The 13,226-nt window shown below is 36.4% G+C and overlaps 1 protein-coding gene across 2 annotated transcripts in view; it reads left to right on the top strand.

Moving 5' to 3' along the window:
- TRPM7 (transient receptor potential cation channel subfamily M member 7) overlaps positions 1-13,226 on the top strand; it is a 53,521-nt gene that overhangs the window by 34,155 nt on the left and 6,140 nt on the right. Inside the window, exons 18-31 of one of the 2 annotated variants that reach the window (XM_032699761.1) lie at positions 42-197; positions 328-471; positions 1,130-1,258; positions 2,129-2,413; positions 3,501-3,675; positions 4,218-4,350; positions 5,156-5,340; positions 6,014-6,146; positions 6,621-7,336; positions 9,432-9,508; positions 10,354-10,413; positions 11,706-11,787; positions 12,182-12,252; positions 12,724-12,761. In XM_032699761.1, the coding sequence (XP_032555652.1) occupies positions 42-197; positions 328-471; positions 1,130-1,258; positions 2,129-2,413; positions 3,501-3,675; positions 4,218-4,350; positions 5,156-5,340; positions 6,014-6,146; positions 6,621-7,336; positions 9,432-9,508; positions 10,354-10,413; positions 11,706-11,787; positions 12,182-12,252; positions 12,724-12,761 (2,384 nt within the window). Of the gene's footprint in view, positions 1-41; positions 198-327; positions 472-1,129; positions 1,259-2,128; positions 2,414-3,500; positions 3,676-4,217; positions 4,351-5,155; positions 5,341-6,013; positions 6,147-6,620; positions 7,337-9,431; positions 9,509-10,353; positions 10,414-10,681; positions 10,777-11,705; positions 11,788-12,181; positions 12,253-12,723; positions 12,762-13,226 lie in introns of those variants that run through there. The other variant, XM_032699762.1, reaches the window with a different exon arrangement.

The following is a 13,226-nucleotide window of genomic DNA, read 5'->3' as shown; positions in this document are numbered from 1 at the left end:
GTAACTGTGAACTATTTGCACTGAGTCATCATCTTTTCCAGGTGATACTGAGTATTTTACTCCCTCCTGCTATACTGCTGTTGGAATATAAGACCAAGGCTGAAATGTCACACATTCCTCAGTCTCAAGACGCACATCAAATGGCAATGGATGACAGTGAAATCAACTTCCAGACTGTAGCAGATGAAATACCTATGGTAATGTGGGGCAGGGGGAGGTATTAAAGCAATATTCCTAACAAATAGTTACATTTTTAAGTCAAGAGTTGAAATGAATGTCAAAAGGCATATGTTTCTGTGTGTGAAGTTAACAGTCCTTTCATTTTAGGAGGTTTTTAAAGAAGTAAAGATCTTGGACAGTTCTTTGGAGAAGCATGATATGGAGACTCCAGCAAAACCTAAAAGACTCCCAATTACGCAGAAGTTTTATGCATTTTATCACGCTCCAATTGTGAAGTTTTGGTTTAATACGGTGAGGTTTTTTTCTGTGTGGTGTGTATTTCATTTGAAAATGAAGGTTACATTGGTTCTTTTCCCAGCATGTAGCTCTGACTGAATCAAAGGTTAAGCACTATCCAAAAAAACCCTTACCTTGCTAAGCTGGAAATGAGAAGTACTTGATTTTGAAAAACTGCATATGCACATGCTATGCCCTGTGGTTTGGGTTTTTTTGAAGTTCATGATGTTGGCTTTAGAAATACCTTTTTTTAATTTATTTTTTTTTTTTAAGCTAAGAGATTAATTAACATGAACATTTTTATTCTGGTCTGAGTAATTAGTTTCATCAGTTGCTAGCAGGAGTTCTATACCCATTTATTAGGCTGAAGTGTTCATGCACTGCTTTGTTTCAATTACTGTAATAGAAATGCTAGAATTTATACTAAAGGAAAATAGCTGTAATAAGAGCAAAGCTTTGCTAACAATAAATAGTTTGTTACAGCTATTTTTCCTCTTCTAAGATGAAAATGTTTCTATCCCCTTATAAATAGTAACTTGTCTGCTTAAACGGGTAAATACAGTTGTGTAATCCTATTTGAAGTTTTTATTGTGTACCACATCAGAAGATTCCATGCACATCTATAAAGAACCCTTCAGTAATTATATACATAATATTTATTTGTGTTTTTTAGTTGGCATATTTAGGATTCCTTATGCTCTACACATTTGTGGTTCTTGTAAAGATGGAAGAATTACCATCCGTTCAGGAGTGGATTGTTATTGCTTACATTTTCACATCAGCAATTGAGAAAATCCGTGAGGTATGCCTGTAACAGTCTGGGATTTTACCTTTTTTTGTCAGTTAAAACAGTATGCTTGAAACTGTGATTCAGTAAGCAAAAGAACACAAGAAGTTCAAGCATCAGGGTGTGTGGTGCAATACCTTTATCTTAAACTTTGGTATAGGCTGGGGATGGAGGACTATAAAACAAGGCAGATTTTTCTTTCTGAATATTAAGGAACTGGCAATAAACATGCTGGTCAGATTTCTTTGGTTAAAACACATCACTCCCCGCCCACCCCAGCTGATTGCTACTTTTTTTGATTCTGTAACTCCCTGCCAACAAGTTGCAATACAATAAACAACTTTACTTTTCTGGCGGGTGAAATGTGTATTATTTATTAGTGTCAGTCAGACTCTACCGCTGTGCCATGATCAAGATATCCAAACAAAAAAAAAGAGACAGGATAGCTATCATAACTACAACATTCCTGGAACATTCCTGGTCAGCAAGAGACTTTTGAGGATTTTTAAAAGCATTTTTAAATGGGAAAGAGAAAGTTAGTTCTTTAATCTGGTACCTCAGGCCGGCCCAACTGAAGGGGCAGATAATGGGGCTCATTTTTTAACAGTAACCTCCTCAAAAGAAATAAAACCCCCACCAAACCTCACCAAACCCCAAATTCCTTCACAAATTGTTTAGACAGAGCAAAACATGCATCCTCCTCTCCTTGTTGTGAAGCTGACACAGTTACATACCGGCTTTGATTTCTCAGTGAGTAAGAATTATCTGTTTGAATAGATATTTTATTTTTGCAAGTATAAAAATATTAGTGATTCATATGTTTCACTGTTGGTCTCTGTGCAATAAATATGAGCAGTCCTGACCTTTATTTTTATTTTTTTACAGATTTTTATGTCAGAGGCTGGGAAGATTAATCAGAAGATCAAAGTGTGGTTCAGTGATTATTTCAATATCAGTGACACAGTTGCCATTGTCACTTTCTTCATTGGGTTTGCATTAAGATTTGGAGCCAAGGGGAATTTTGGAGAAAACACTTACAGAGAAAATTATGTCTTTGTTGCTGGAAGAATAACATACTGTCTCAATATAATTTTTTGGTATGTGCGATTACTGGATTTCCTAGCTGTAAATCAACAGGCTGGACCTTATGTTATGATGATTGGGAAAATGGTAAGTACTACTTTTGTTACTGATATTTTTTTACCAACTGAAATTTGTTTTCCTTGCTGCATCCATTTACAATTTCCCTCAGTTTTATTTAGCAAAAGGTTGCTTATCCTGATGTAATTTGTTAACAACTCTGTGTGCAGAATTAGCTTGCTGGAATATCACTTTAAGTGTTTCAAAGTGAGCACTGATTAGAAGGCTTCCTTTATTATGGAGCTTTCTGTGTCACATAATTGTAAGAAACTGGCAAATCTTTCTACTCTGTTGTGTTTTGTTTTTAGCTGTCAGAGACTTAAATGAATATGATGAAGCCTTTTTCTTGACTGAGCTGGCATTGCTTCCCTTTTGGGCCTGAGATTTATTTTATAACTTTTGTGCTCCTTAGGGCAGGACTTTTGACTTGTTTTGTGTCCTAAAGCACCTAATGTTTTTGTACTGTGGAAAACTGGAAATAGATTGTGACCCTGTTCTTGTCTTATCACGTAAAAAATATTCAAATTGTTTAAAATTAAATAACCTAGCTCTACTGTCAGTAGCTCTTGTAAATGTTAAAAAATATATTAAGTCTTGAGTGCTGTATATATGAAGGTGGAAAGGGTTTTTATGTTTCTTACTTCTATAAAACGGTTCCTAAAAAGTTGAACCTGTCATTCCTTGAAAATGAGGGCATCAAGTCGCTCATGTCTCACTTTGATTTCTTGCAAGAGGCATAGGTTCTGTGTTCCAGCCTTTGGAAAACTACCTCTGGGTTTTGTGCAGCTATTCAGTACATTTAGGAAGGAATGTTTCTCTCTGTCAGCTGCACATATTAAGTATTAGAATTATGAAGGAAATACTTTCAGTTGCCTTTGGCCAGAAATACTAAGTAAGCTCTAAGAAAGGACAGGGAAAAAACCCCAACATTTGTGTGGGTTTTTTAAACAATTTGTTATTTAACAAAAATTTCTGACTGAAATATAAGTGTCCTGGACTTTTTTCTATATATAATTCTTAGAATTCACCAAGTGTACACTGTCACTGTAAAACTGTTTCAAGTTGTGAAATCATAGTTATGATCTCATGGATTAACTGACTTTTTTTGTGTTAATAGGTGGCCAACATGTTTTACATTGTGGTGATTATGGCCCTTGTACTACTTAGTTTCGGTGTTCCCAGGAAGGCAATACTGTATCCTGATGAGGCACCGTCTTGGACTCTTGCTAGAGATATTGTGTTCCATCCATACTGGATGATTTTTGGTGAAGTGTATGCCTATGAAATTGATGGTAAGACACTGCAATTTTGAAACAAATAAAGAGAAAACTTACTCTGATTAAATCTTCTCAAGATCTTACAAAATTCCAATTTTGTGAAGTGAAATGCCTGCTATTGTTGACATTGGTTCCATTCATTGGGTTATCTCCTCTTTGTGGGCTGCAGCTGTGTAACTTCTTGACCTGACTTTTTCATTATCCTTTCTAAAGCTTGAATGGCTTAGAATGAAAACTTCTTTGTAATCACAGTTTCTCACAAGGCTGTTCATAGTAAGATACTGGAATGCTTCCCCACAGCTGTCATACCATTTGGGCTGTGGTGGTGTACTCTGCTTTTAAAAAAAATATGATAATATGATTATACCATAGTATTAACTAGATACTTTGGTATTTTTCTACCATGTCCTAAATGCATGGAGACATTTGGAATTGCAGAACCAGTGCATGATGGTTGTTACAAACTTTGTGACCTTTTTTTTTTTTCTGTATCTCTACCTGCTGGGAGTTCTAAAAAATGTACATATTTTCTCTGTATCCTTTTTTTCCCAACACAGTATGTGCAAATGATTCTGATGAAAAAGTTGCTCATCTCTGTGGCCCAGGAACATGGTTGACCCCATTTCTTCAAGCTGTCTACCTCTTTGTACAGTACATAATCATGGTTAATCTCCTTATTGCATTTTTCAAGTAAGTACATGGATAATTGTTAAATTTTGCTAATAATTTGATAAGTTTATATTTCATTGCAATAAGATGACAAGAAAAGAAGAAGTGATGCCAGTTCAAATCAGTCCCATTTTTTTCAGGTTCTAAGTGTGGTCTCTGTCCCCTTCTCACTCCAAGCCCATGGCTAAGTTAGGGAACTGTGTGATCTGTGACACCAGAGGAATCAGAAGTTTAAGAAAAATTGAAAGCATTTTGTAACTTCTCTTTGTTAGAAAACAAACAACATTGTTTCTTTGTCTTTATATTGACTGTTGTTCCTAAATTCATTTAATGTTCTCTAGTTGGTTGAGTTCAATTGTATTAAATTGCCTTTTATAGTTCTCTGCAAGTGTTTGATTTATGGGCATAAGCAGCTCACGAACACTGGAGAATGGCAGACTGCAGGATTAATGTGGTCTGATAGAAAAATCTATGTTTAATTAGAAATAATTTTTTTTTTTTTGTTTGGAAAACCTGAAATTTGATCTCATTGTGATTTATTTCTGAATAAAGGTACTGAGATGTTACCAGAAGGGAAAATTTTTTAACCCTCTCCTTGCTTTAAATCATGGTGTTCTCTTGAATGTGTTTCCAACATCCACCAAAATAATTTTGAAGCAAAAAACAAGTTCATGCTTTTGTCTCTTACTTAACAACCTTGAATTCTGACGTCATTTATCAAAGAGTTACAAAACCCCCCAACAACCACCGAACACACACCAACACCTCTCCCCTACCCCCCCAAAAAACCACCTTGATGTGTTAATACTGTTCTGTTCCCTTTCAGCAACGTGTATTTACAAGTCAAGGCAATTTCAAACATTGTGTGGAAGTATCAGCGCTATCATTTCATTATGGCCTACCATGAAAAACCTGTTCTGCCTCCGCCACTGATTATTCTCAGCCACATGGCTTCCCTCTTCTGTTGTATTTGTAAAAGAAGACAGACAGACAAGGCTTCAGATGGGCCAAGTATGAACAGTTATTATCCAAAAAATTGCAGTACCTTTTGTGATATGGTTAAAGCAAACTGTCAGAAAAGTGCTGTGTTCTTGGTTATAATGTATATTTTGGAGAAAGTCAAAGTGGGTCTTAATTTTCCATGTTTCTAATATTGGTTAAGAATCTAATTCTGTTCAGTCACAATGCTTTTATGAAAGGTATAATGCAGTCCCTAAAAACCTCCAGTTAAACTAACTTATGACAGAAACAAAAAAATCAAGGAGATTTGATTTCCTGTTCTGTTAGTGGAGAAGTTTTTTAGTTTTCTTTCTGTAAAACTTCTTTGAAACTTAAAAAAAAATTGAGGAGTTCCACAGAGAATAAAATCCAGCTAAGGAATCCAGCTTGTGCCTCAGAGAAAAAGAAATTGAAGGGTATGAGTGTAAGGAATGATAATATTGTGCACAGATCCTCTCAGAATTACTATTTTGATTTGATTTGATTGGAAATCTTTGATTTTGAACTTGTTTCTGTCAATGAGAGAGCAAGGGTCTTAGGTGACACTCTGGTGGAGTCTTTTTGTTTGTTTTTGGTTTTACTTTGGCTTTTTATTTCGAACACCCTTGGTAAAGTTCTGGCTATTAGTTTTCAGCACCTGTACAACTTCACTGCATATGTATCATAACTGTTTAATCTCCTTTAGAACTCTTCCTGACAGAAGAAGATCAGAAGAAACTTCATGATTTTGAAGAGCTGTGTGTTGAGATGTATTTCAATGAAAAGGATGATAAATTTCATTCTGGAAGTGAGGAGAGGATTCGAGTCACATTCGAACGGTAGAATATTTGCAAATAAAATTGCTGAATAGAGAATTAGAACTTTTGCAGGTTTTTTAAAATGTACTTTTAGGGGAGAAATGCAGCTCAAGAACATAAGTGTTAACACAAACTTTAGATGATATCTTTCCATTGCTGTACAGAAACTAACAATGTGATTGATGCTTCTTGATCTGCAGCAGCACCCATGAAGCTGAGGCAATTGTATTATTTAGTTTCCCATGATGTTTTAACAAACTGATAGATTTGAAAAAGTGTTGTGGGCACTCTATTGATGTGTATTTTAATTCTAAGAGTCAGAAGTACATACAAATGTAGTATTGCCAAACAATCCAGTAGTATTGTGTATACCATCTTAAAATTTCAGAGGTTTCTTTCCTCTGATTAAGTGGGCAGAAAGTGTTACAGGGATGTTTCTTTTGCATATTGAGAAAAATACTTTTCATAGCTACTTCATGATTTGATTTTTCTTAGGGTGGAGCAAATGTGCATTCAGATAAAGGAAGTTGGTGATCGTGTCAACTACATAAAACGGTCATTACAGTCTTTAGATTCACAGATTGGCCACCTCCAAGATCTGTCTGCTCTGACTGTGGATACCCTGAAAACACTGACTGCACAGAAAGCCTCAGAAGCGAGCAAGGTTCATAATGAAATCACACGGGAACTGAGCATTTCAAAACATTTGGCACAAAACCTCATTGAGGACGGCTCTCTAAGATCATCTGTGTGGAAAAAGCACAGCATTGGAAACGTCTTTGGTTCTTTCCCACAAGGAGGCCTTGAAAGTAACAATGCTTTACTCTGTAACATTTCTATCCGTGATGAAAAAGAAGCCCAACATAAGACAATTGGTCAGGAGTTGGCTCCAGTTCCCCGAAGAGAAGAAAAAAACTTCCAAGAGGCAGGTTCCTCAGGCAGTGCCTTATTTTCAAATACTGTTTCCCCTCCAGAACTTCGCCAACGAATACAGGCTGCAGAGATCTCAAAGTCCACTAGCAAAAGTAAAAAATTAGGCAACTCATCCAACAGCATGCCACACGTAACATCCCCAACAGCAAAGTTCTTTGTTAGCACTCCATCTCGGCCCAGTTGCAAAAGTCAGCTGGATTCTTCAGCAAAGCGTGAAGAGACTGTGTTCTCTAAGGCTACAGAAGGAGATAATAATGTAGAATTTGGTGCATTTGTGGGTAAGTATAACAAAGTAGATTCTGAGTGTCCTGAAGTCATTATTAGCTGCTCTTATCCTTTTGCTTCTGGCTCTGCTTGCCTTGCTTTCACCCAACCTTGTGTTGAAAATGGAGGATACGTTAATTGTGGTTTTATTCATGATGAGAGTGACACTAATGATAACTACAGCTGCAGAGCTGACAAATGTGATCACCAGTCCTCTGTCAAGTTATTGAAGAACAAGCCCCAAACGAAGTTCTCTTTGTCAACTGGCGACTTGATGTCAACAGTCAACTGTGGCGGCTCACATGGAAAATTGAATATTAAAGATGAACTTTCCAAAAGTCAGCATGTCCCTGCAATGGAACTACAAACCCGAGATTTATGTTCTAACATCCTTATGGGACTACTTCATAAACTGTGGACCAAATCTAAGCCACAAGGTTTGACTTACCAAGAATTGTATAGTATTTTGGGTGTATTCCGGTTGCAGGTGACTTCATTCTACCATTTTGCTCTGCTTTTTTTGCTTTTAACATCTCTAATTTCCCTATGTCGCTTGAATGTTGTTTTTAACTTACACTATAATTTCTCCATAATTCTGTCACATAGACAATATTTTTCTGCAAAACATTACCCAGTTGTTGACTTCAGCAGTTTTGTGCAATCAGCAGCAGCTATCCGACTTGGTATGGGCATTGTAGACAAATATTTGTGACTCATTCTAAAGCTCCTACCTTCTCATTGCATAAACCAAAAATATTGTCTATTTCTTGACGTAATTACAGAACACTTCTTAGGCTGATGGAGTCCTGGACAAATATCTCTGTGGTATCTGTGTCAAGCTGAGGGTTCCTCCTGTACTATATTTCTAAACACTGTTATAACTGGGATCTTCCACTGTTGCCTAGGATAATGTATGTTTGGATACTCATTTTGGAAGCTTCCAAAATTCTTTAATTTAATACAACATTTTATCTCCCCTCAAGTTTTGCTTAACAGTAAAAAGGTGGATGTTTTTGATTAGTCCTACATATTTGAATGGTAAAACAGTGGCAGATTCATTGCAAAACACAGGTGTGGGTTTACTAACTGATTCCTGTAAAGTAGATAATCATTTAAGTACGCTTAGTGTATGGCAGAAGATGGTAATCTGGAATTGTCAGGTTGCCTGCAGAGGTATTATCTTGCCCTAATTGTTTAGGGATGTCTCAGTGTTTTCCAAAGGTTTGCTGAGGATGTAGAAATTTAAATCTCTAGACAAGGGTTTATTCTACTGCTGTGAAACTTGGATTTCTAAGAAGTTCCCTACACGCACTAGTGTTTTTAGATTGGCATATGCATAGGAAGAGTATCTCCAATTTGCACACTCATTAGCTATTTGTTTACAAGTGCCTCAGGTTGAAAAAAACGGTGTTTTTTTTTTTTAAATTCAGAAAGTAAGACTAAATGGAAATAATGGACAGTGATTGTATAACTCTTATCTAATCTTTAAATGTACTTCACCACTAATAACTTTGAATACTAACTGTACTTATTTACTGGAGCCAGATTTTTTGTGTATGGTCCTCTGACATCCCTAGCATTTACAACATACTCTTCATTCCTCCTGCCCAGGATTTGTAAAACTTGTGGTACTGTGCAGATTTCAATTGTGAAGCCAAGTAGATTTTCAGTTATTATAAAACCACATGCTTGGGAAAATTCTGAGAAGTATTTCTTGCAGCTGTGAGGATGAAGGGTGTACTGTAAAAGCTACCTCCAGAAAACTCTACTTTCTTAATTTGTCATATGTACATAAAAGTGTTGTAATTCAGACCTTGTTCCTTCCTTGAGAGGAGAACACGTTGGAGTAACATTTTGAAACATTAGCTTTACCTTTTGAATTGTGGTAATCCACACCTCGGTGTGGGAAAAGCAGTAGTTTCATATCAACACATGGTCACACTGAATTTTTACTTTAGTGTGTTTGTAATGTCTTTTCTAGTGCAAACAGGCACAGAGACCTTAGGTGGTTTGTAACCCTTTGCTGTGGTGATGCAAACTATTGGCATGGTCAGAACATTGGAGGTTGCTTTGATTTTGAATACTCTTTTTGAATTCACTGTGTCAAAGGTCACAGAGACAGCATGGACTTGCAGCGCTTTAAAGAGGCAGCAAGCAAAATTAAAGACAGAAGTGCCAACATTGAGGTAAGCATGAAAGACTTTGCCAAACATGTCAAAGGGGATTGTTTTCTTTTAAACTGTAATCTTTTGAAAAAGTCTTAAGAGCAAATATAATCAAAGAACTTACATGTTCCTTGCAGAATGCACTCTGCATCTGGTTATGATTGAAAAAAAAAAAAAAATATCTAGTGAAAGCTCATGCAACCTTAACTGCCATCAGATACTGTTGCTTCATAATAGGGTACTAATGAAATAATAAACAAGATCTGAGGTTATGAAAGCTGAGATGAATACAACTGTGAATTAAGATCAAATTAAGTATCCCATAATTAGTGTTTCATGAAATGTTTGACACTCATAAATTTCAAGATCAGCCTTTAGGAAGGCTAAAGTGATTTACATTATAATTTATGGAGCAAGATGACAGTGTATATGATTTTAAAAAGGGACCAAAATTGTTCGTTATGCTTCCAAGAAGAAAAGGCTTTTCTAATAAACTTGTCATAAACTAAAATGAATAATTTCGATTTTCTTAAAGAGTAATAAAAATAACTAAATAGAAAGTGATTAATCATAATAAACCTGTCCTTCAAGTGCCGTAGTGTGTATATATATATGTAGAAAAGCTAGTTTTCTCCATGTAACTGTTAAGTTAGTAAATACAAGTTATCATTTGCAGTTACCCCACGCTCAGGGGAGAATATGCCTTGAGAATTGCATTATGACCATTTGCAATGTTTCTGTTCTGCTGAGTTGCTTCTTCTGAACCTTCTGATAAGTATAATATGTGACCAAAATGCTTTTTATGTGTATTTTTGGCATGGGTTTTTTGGTGGTAACCTTTATGATTTACTTTGGTTTTTTGATAGGAGCAACAGGAGGACTTCAAAAAAGCTATATTGGAGGGCATAGAGACAACCAGACTTCAAGTAAGTAAAGTTTTCATTTATTAGGGACATTATTTTCAACAGATACTGAATGCATTCTTTACAGTAAAGACACACAACTCTGTTTTATTATCCCGTTCTCTGTAAGCTGGATGTCCCCTTTACGTAGGTCTAAATAGTTTTGGTGTTTGGTACTATCAGGATACAAAGTCCAGTAGCATTTTCAAACAATACTGCTGTTCTTAGATGCTTAGTGATAGAACTGTCCCATCTTGACTTGGGACTGGTTTGATTCTTACTTTTCATGTAGGCACTACAGTCATTGATTGTAAGATGCTGAAGATGTGCCGAACACTGAAACACGTATAGACCTAAAAACGGGTCTTCAGGAGACACTTTCAGCAGGTGCATTCTCTGTGTTGCCTTCCAGTGAAGTGTTTGTTTAGGGATGTAAAGAAATAGTCTTTACACAAACACAGACGTGTGTTTAGATACACACATACATACACAGAGGCCTGTATGTATGTGTTTAGGTGTGTGGGGTGTATTCCTTAAGAGGGAAGGGTCAAAAAGGGTGGTAACAATTTCCCGACTGTTATAGATCTTGGAATCAAAAGCAGGGCATAGTGAATTCTTGCATTTTATTCCAGTAACCGTTGGAATTAATACACTGGTCCAGCCCTACACCACTCTACATATAGTCCAAGTTTGTGATGAAACTACCTTTCTCCTTTTTTGCAAAAGAAAGATTTTGTTGTCAAAACTCCACCACCTCAGTATATATTCCAAGAATATGTAATTATTATTAAGGAATATGTCCATGAGGAAATTCCATTCATAACCTATAGGTTTTTATGTGGCAAGAGTTTCCTACATTTTGTTCCTATTTTAAGTGGGTGCAAACTGAACTTTTTCTCCCAGAGCCACGTTCTTGATAACCAACAAAGACATGTGCTGAAGTAGCTGAATTTCGTGCTTGTGAAGATCCAGTGTAAAGTGCATTTCTGTAGTTGTATCCTATTGTAATGTTCCCTTGTAAAGAACTCTTTTGGTGTGGGTCAGGAGTCTTAATGTGTGCCTGAAAATGTTAGAGCCGATGGTTATGGTGAGGAGCATTTTAACTGAATTATGTGCTCAGCCTGTACATTTTGTCCAGCAAGGTATTTGAGGTACATCCAGAATTTTTTTAAAAAAGAAAGAATCCTAGATAGTCCTAAAAAAGAAAACTGGGCAGATTGTCTGCCAAGAGTGGTAGTTGAAAGCGGTAATGATAATGATGACTAATGGCAAATGTCATCTTATTTTTTTATTTTTTTATTTTTTTTTTTTGGTAGGGTCTTCAAACTGACTCTGGTCTAAGACAATCCAGTTCCTGTGGTGGGTTCACTGACCCTCTGGCAGTCCATTCAGAGCAACGTAAGTTTGTTGTCTCTTCAGGTGATCTAATTTTGTCCCCTAAATTGCTAATGGATATTCTAAGAAGGTACAAAGGAAACACACTAAGTTGAAGCATCTTTAAATATTTTCATAGTTGCTGCTACTTGAATCTGCTCCTCCAGCTTCTTATGGCTCTTCAGGTCATGCCAGCTCAATTCTGTTACCTTGTATTTGCCACAGACAGCAAGAGTCATAAAAAGCTAAGTGATCCAGTTAGGACTGTGCTGGAAACCTTTTTTTAAAGATCAGATAGCTGTGGATCGGGCTCTTGTTATGAGAGCCACGTTAAGCTGTCTGGTTGCTCACTGTATTAGGAAATAGGTAGCAATGACGTGCTGTCCTTTGTCCAGTTACAAATCTCTTTCCTTTGTAGTTTACAGCAACAGCAGAAGAGCATCGAGTGAAGACACTCAGCAGGTGGACTCTAAGGCAGCCTTACTGCCGGTTTGTATCAACCTTTGATGACATTGTTAAGCAGAACTAGAAAGTGAACAAATATAGGAGAACAACCAGTGTAAAGAATAATTCTAATTTGTGGACTCAGTTGTTCTAGGAGGCAACAGGAGACCTGTTTTGACTAAGGGAATAAGTTGTGTATGTTCTCACTATGAAAATCTATGCTGTTTCCTGTTTATAGAAAAAACCACAACTTTTAAAGAAAATAAGTATTTATATAATCCATGAAACAGTAATGAATATATAGCCTTATCCGCTTTAATTGTAGTTACCATTTCTCTGTTGTATCTGAGTCTTTCCATTCAGCTGAAGTTCAGTACAACCTGGTGAAGTATTTCTGATAAACAGGATGTTCTGCAAAATCTTAAAACACATTACCACCCCACCTCCAATTAAATATACTATGTTTTCCTTACAAAACTGAAGCCCTCTTTGTTTTTCCTCTCCTTTGTTTTAAAGGATTGGCTACAAGGTAGACCTTCAAATAGCAGTCAAATGTAAGTAAGCTTTCTACTAATGGAGCAATTTTTTAGTCACTCTCTATTTTTATTTTTCTTATTAATTGTCTTTTGATTATAGTGGTATTTTAATTGAATTTAATGAAAAAAAAAAAAGAAACAACTCAAGGTTTAAATTCGTTTTCTAATAAATAACCAAATTTCAGTGTTCACTGAAATCATAGGATTAAAAAAGGATGGTTTGGTTTGGAAGGGACCTTAAAGATCATCTAGTTCCAACCTCTCTGCTGTGTGCAGGGACACCTCTCACTAGACTGGGTTCATCAAAGGCCTGTCCAACCTGATCTTGAACACTCCAGGGATGGGGCACCCACAACTTCTCAGGGCAACCTGTGCCAGTGTCTCACCATGCTCATAGTGCAGAATTTCTTCTTAATGCGATCTAAGTCTACCCTCTTTCAGTTTAAATTCATTACCCATTGTTCTGTCGTTACATACCATTGT

Source organism: Chiroxiphia lanceolata, chromosome 12, assembly GCF_009829145.1.
Source record: "Chiroxiphia lanceolata isolate bChiLan1 chromosome 12, bChiLan1.pri, whole genome shotgun sequence".
Lineage (NCBI taxonomy): Eukaryota > Metazoa > Chordata > Aves > Passeriformes > Pipridae > Chiroxiphia > Chiroxiphia lanceolata.
The sequence above is the reverse complement of the archived record's forward strand: the minus strand, read 5'-3'. Positions and strand labels throughout refer to the sequence as shown.